The sequence below is a fragment of the Hordeum vulgare genome, chromosome 2H, assembly GCF_904849725.1.
Source record: "Hordeum vulgare subsp. vulgare chromosome 2H, MorexV3_pseudomolecules_assembly, whole genome shotgun sequence".
Lineage (NCBI taxonomy): Eukaryota > Viridiplantae > Streptophyta > Magnoliopsida > Poales > Poaceae > Hordeum > Hordeum vulgare.
In genome coordinates, this window is record NC_058519.1 from 19,186,825 (window position 1) to 19,192,939 (window position 6,115).

The 6,115-nt window shown below is 43.8% G+C and overlaps 1 protein-coding gene across 1 annotated transcript; it reads left to right on the plus strand.

Annotated features, from left to right (window-relative positions):
* The first annotated feature begins 217 nt into the window (after positions 1-217).
* Positions 218-5,032, plus strand: LOC123429265 (disease resistance protein RPM1-like). Its single transcript, XM_045113322.1, has 3 exons — positions 218-306; positions 414-495; positions 2,907-5,032. The coding sequence occupies exon 3, from the start codon at positions 2,977-2,979 to the stop codon at positions 4,954-4,956; it is 1,980 nt and encodes a 659-aa protein (XP_044969257.1). The 5' UTR covers positions 218-306; positions 414-495; positions 2,907-2,976; the 3' UTR covers positions 4,957-5,032.
* Positions 5,033-6,115: the final 1,083 nt, after the last annotated feature.

Genomic DNA, 6,115 nt, shown 5'->3' on the forward strand with positions numbered 1-6,115 from the left:
ATTTAATCTATTACTCCCAATGATCGTTGTCGTTGTGTAACGTGGTTGGTATGACAAACGATTGAAATCCCATTATCTTACAAGACTTAAATCCAATGATAGTGGTTGCCACTTGGAAGAAGGAACCAACGAAGCATCTACTATTAAATAAAAACAAATGATTGATTAATGTTCCGTAGTGACCTGCTGCCCCGCAAACCATGTGAGAAGGCGAGTTCCCAAGTCTTAACCAGCCATAGTTCTAGAGGCACGCAAGAAGGATGGAAACAGTTCCATTATTTGGTCTCATCCCGCAATTTATTGGAGGTATTGTTACCCACCAAGCTGCCCATGAATAATTCTTTCTTCACTTTGTATAAATCGGCTCCGTGCTTAATCTTGTTTGGATTGTGTTTCGTGGGGTTTTGTTTCAGCTTGGAGGTCTTCACTACGACTTGAGTCCTTGAGTTCCTGATTAGACGAAAGATTATCCATCAAACTTGGATACAGCAGCAGGTATATATCCAGCTTATCATAATTATTGTACAATCCAATCACTCAATCAAGTCTTAATCACCTGGAATGATGTTAGTCTGCAATTGTAAGGTGTGCAACTTATGTGCACTATTTAGTTATAGGAAAATCGGAAATTTATACAGACATAGTGCTTCTAGAGATGTACTACGTACACGTACTACTGTAGTATTTAGTGCAGATCTAGTGCTCGATCTATGGGGCGATTCGGTATTCATGCAGAGCCAGGTTCTGCAAGTTCTGCGTGCAAGTTCAACCGACATCGCGGCTTGCTCCAAGAGAGAAATTTTCCAACCAGATCTAATCGGCCCCATCGAGAAGGAAAACCAGATCCCAAACCAATACTGGTTCCAGTCGCCCCTGGAGAACAAAGAAAGCCCTATATATATGCCCAAATCCAGGACCCGAAGAAGGTGGACAATAGGGGAAGCAGCAATCCATTCCATGCACGGATGCGCGCCCCAGAACTTCTATACGTACGTCGTTGACCAGAGCTGGAACATGGCAAAGATCGACCAAGCTGGCGTGGTGCAGGCCGCAGAGCTCCGATGCAGCCTCGGCTAGTGTTGTCTGGTGTGCGGAATCCGAATACGAATCCGGCATTCCAGCGATGCAACCAGGAAAGATGATACTCCTATTCAAAGGTTTGATCCACTTGTAGATCCCATCCATGGAGGAGTTAGTATATATATCGTAACAACGTCTCATCGACTCACTCATTTCCTAAATATAGTTTTTTTTTAAGATTTCATTATAGACTACATACGGAGCAAAATGAGTAAATCTATACTTTAAAATATATTTATATACATCCATACGTAGTCCGCAGCAAAATCTTTAAAAATATTTATATTTAAGAACGAAGGAAGTAAATTCTAAGAACATGTACAACGATTGATATAATGTCTTGAACCTTGCATGTAATTCAAAGATGACTACAAAACATGTATACAATGAGTTATTGATCCGTCACCGTACCTACCGTCCTTTCTCCCCCCTCCCCCGTGCCACCCCCGTGGGTGACCCGGGAGGAAACCCTAGACACCCTCCTCCTTGAGCCCTCTCCCCTCTCACCCTCCTCGCCGCCATCCGCAACGCCACCAGGCAAAGCCTAGCCAGCAGGGCGGCGGCGTGACTTCTTCCCCTTCAAGCATCTCCACCGACGCAGGACGGCTGGATCCCGAGGAGGCGTTGTGTTTACGTGGGGTCTGATGGCACGGCGGGCAGGCTACCCTTGCCGATGTTGTGCACGGCATGGCGGCAACGGCGGGATCCCATGTCACGACGTGGTGACAACTATGTGGTGGGATCAGACATGTGGTTGCGGGTGCCGCCGGGTTTAGATCAGATCTCGATTTGATGCTAGACGCGGTCGAACGTCGCAGGGTGGTGGTCTCCGCCGTTGGCCACGTCGGAATGGCTAAATCGGCGCCTGGATATCTACTGCGGATGTTCTTCTCAACTCATATTGGGTTGAGACCCATGGCAATCTCATATATGTAGGTTTCGTTTCTTGGCTCGCTGCTGGATCCGAAGGAGACGAAGGTTTGGCTCGGGTAAGCCGCTCGGTGACTTGGCCAGAGAGACCAGAGTTGGCGACGGCGGAGGTGGCCATGATAGCTGTGGCTAAACTCTAGATGCGGTGGAAGAGATGGGCTCTGATTACCATGTAGAATTGGCTAGAAGCGTCGTACCTGTTAGGGCGACGGTTTCATGTTTATATAGCAGGCGCAACCCTGAGATATGCATACAAGTAGTTTGAATACAAGGAGATAGAGATAGAGCTATTCGGTTTAAACTAGAGATAGATCCTAACCGAATATCTATCCTAACTTGATACACAAGTATCCTATCTACATACAATATCTCAATTGGTTTAACAACTTAAAGTAAGCGTTACACCCGGCCTCTGTGTAACTAACATGCACACACTTAAATATTTGTTTGTCACGCTCCAGTCAGAAAAACAAAACAAATAAGAGAACGACGCGATGGGCTGGACGACCACTAACTTCTGCTGATGTTGCAGCTTTCCAAGTTTAAAATGTCGTCCGACTTATAAATTTTGCAATGGGTCAACTATGGCCGCTTAAGATTCTCCAGCGAGCGCACCATAATATTTATTACTATATTCTTTGCTCCCTTTTTAATTGTGAATCACGCAATAGCCCCAAGACACCATAATCTTTTGACGATCTCCTAAGCTGATGTTCTAATTTCTCGTCTTTTTTATGGGATGGCTTGGTAGCAACACATGGGAATTGTGCTAGTCATTCTAACGTTTCAGCGTATGATTTCTACTGATAGCCAGTATGGCTTTTCTATTTCTCTTTGAAGCACACAAATTCTTGCACGAAATAACAGGCACTAACACAAACCGACTCTATCTGCAGATTCCAAGCTATATTCTGATGTGCCCTTTTTGAGCAGTGAAATTCTGTGGATTAACTGGCATAGAGAATAATGGCAGAGGGTGTGATTCTTTTAACGGTGACGAAGATTGGCACTGCTCTGGGAAATGAAGTGATAAACAAAGCTAGTTCGCTGTTCAGAAACTTCAAAGCACAGCTAGCAGAACTCCAAGGTGGAATGAGCCGTATTAGTTGCGAGCTCAGGCTGATGCATGAGTTTCTTTGTAGAATGGATGTACGCAATCGGAAGGACCAAGCATATGAAATTTGGATGGAGGAAGTGAGGAAAGTAGCACACCGGATTGAGGACATAGTAGATGAGTATCTACACCTGGTAGGGCCGAAACATGTCATTGGATGGAGGTTTTATCTGACCAAAGGATTCAAGCAACCAGAAGCTTTGCTTTCTCTAAACCGGATAGTCTCCCTGATAAAGGAAGCAGAGGCCAGCCTTGTGCACCTATTCCAAGTAAAAGACCGATGGGTTCCAGTGCCAAACAATGGCTCTGCTGATAACTCTGCCTTTATTGTTGAGAGGTCCCAACATCTTGCAAGCACCTCTCGTTCTATCAGCGAAGATCTTGTGGGGGTCGACGAAAACAGAAAAAAACTACAGGACTGGCTAGGTGATCATGTGAAGGACTGCTCTGTAGTAGTACTGAGTGGCATGGGAGGCCTTGGCAAAACTGCTCTAGCTGCAAATGTGTATAAAGGGGAGAGGAAAAATTATGACTGCCATGCATGGATCTCTGTCTCACAAACATATTCGCAAAAGGATCTCTTGAGGAAACTATTTATGGACCTTCTTCATGGTGAGGCAATTGCTCCGGTCGACATCGATACAATGGACATTCCCGGAATTCAAGATGAACTAAGGAAGTTTCTAGCGCAAAAGTACCTGATTGTGCTGGACGATGTCTGGAAACAGGAATCATTCAGTGATTTGTTAGGAGCATTTGCCCCATATACTAAAGGAAGCAGCATAGTGATCACGACACGCAGTGCGGATGTAGCTAGGCTGGCTTCTGAAGGACGTGAACTTAAAATTGAATGTTTACCAGATGACAAGGCACAGGAACTCTTCCATAGGAAAGCTTTTCGGAGGGAGGAAGATTATAAATGCCCTACAGAGCTGAAGTACCACTCAGAGCAGATTGTGGCAAAGTGTAAAGGCTTGCCTCTTGCTATTGTGTCGGTTGGAAGTCTCTTGTTTGTGCGCGAGAAGAATCCGACAGAATGGAAACGGATCCACGACCAGCTAGGTTGGGAGCTGGGGTATAACCCAGGGCTTGATCATGTGAGGAATATTTTGCATCTGAGCTTCATATACCTTCCGACGTACCTGAAGAGTTGTTTTCTGTATTGTGCCTTGTTTCCAGAGGACTACATTCTTCACAGGAAGGTGCTCATCAGACTATGGATCGCAGAGGGGTTCATTGAGGAAAGGGGTGATAGTACATTGGAAGAAGTGGCAGAAGGCTATTTGAATGAGCTTGTCCACAGAAATATGCTGCAGCCCGAGGAATGCAACTCATTTCGCAGAATAAGATCTTGCAAAATGCATGATATTGTTCGTCAGTTGGCAATTGATTTATCCCGGAAAGAAAGTTTTGGTCTTGCATATGAGTATGGGAATCATGGTATTCTTGACACAAACACTCGCCGCTTGGCTGTATCTAAATGCCGCAATGATATTTGGTTACATTTACAACTACCTCGTCTTAGATCCTGCATCATATTTGATGAGGCCATGCCATCATCCAGAATACTTGATTCTGTAGCAGATAAGTCTAAGTACATCGTAGTCCTAGAACTACGAGGCTTATCTGTTGAGAAGGTGCCAAGTGCTGTTGGATATCTTTTTAATCTTTGCTATTTAGGATTACGGGATTCAAAGGTGAAGATCCTCCCAAAGTCTATCGAGAAGCTCTCCAAATTATTGACATTGGATATTGTCAACAATATGATACAAGAATTGCCACATGGGATTGTCAAGCTGAAAAACTTGAGGCACTTGTTGAGAGAATTGTAGATCCGTCACATCGATCTTTTATATGTCGCCATGGTATGCGCATCCGGAAGGGTCTATCAAATTTGACAAATTTGCAGACGCTAAATACAATTGAAGCACAAGATGATTCTATTAAAGAGCTGGGGGAGCTGAGGCAACTAAGGAGTTTGAGGATATGTAACATGAAGGAAACCCACTGTGAACAGTTTTGCAGCTCCCTCTTAGAGATGCAACTCTTGAATCAGTTACATATTAGCATGAGTGATGAGGATGAAGTTCTTAAGTTGAATAAGCTGAAGACACTCCACAGCCTTCAAAAACTCATTCTAAGAGGGAGATTGGCAGAAGGGACATTAAAGTCTCCTCTTTTCCAGGAAGGAGGGCAGAAGCTACATGGACTATATCTTGTTTGGTCGTGTCTCCGAGAAGATCCCCTCCCATACATCTCGCGATTGTCTAACCTGACAGAAATGCATCTTACAAGTGCATACAACGGGGGGAAATTAGTATTCAGCAAAGAATGGTTCTCCAAGTTGAAGTCTCTAGCACTGCGGGACTTGCCTCATCTAAATGAGCTAGTGATTGAAGAAGGTGCCCTTGCAAGCATCCATATTTTTCAGCTTGTAAACCTCAGAAAATTGACGGTTGTTCCACCTGGCCTTGAGTTTCTTGCATCCCTCCAACGTCTAAGTTTTCTTCAGATCACTGAAGAGTTCCATGTGTTGCTGAATGAATGTTCTAGGATTCAGCACATCCGTTGGCAGTATTCTACACAAGATTAGCCGCTGACAAGGAAATGTAAGTAACTCATCAACTAGTTAGTGTCTACAGGTTTTGACAGCACATTTTATTTTTATCTGATAACAGCAGATCTTATAAATAAATCAAGTAACTTAGGATCTATGATTATCTTAAAGCTAGAGAATATCCACACACAAAATTGCTTCCTTCATGGTGAGAAAAATACTACCAATCATTAATTGAAACTTGACTAGAACCTCCCGCTCAGTATATCCATATATGGTCCTACATTCAATAAAAATACATTAGCGATACTGATACTGCTTGCAACAGATATGTGTGATAAACTTAAGAGATACTTCCCAATGTACGTATATGTGAATCCTTCCCGCGAAATGTGCAGAGGAAAAATTCAGTGGTTATCCATTTATTTTTATGA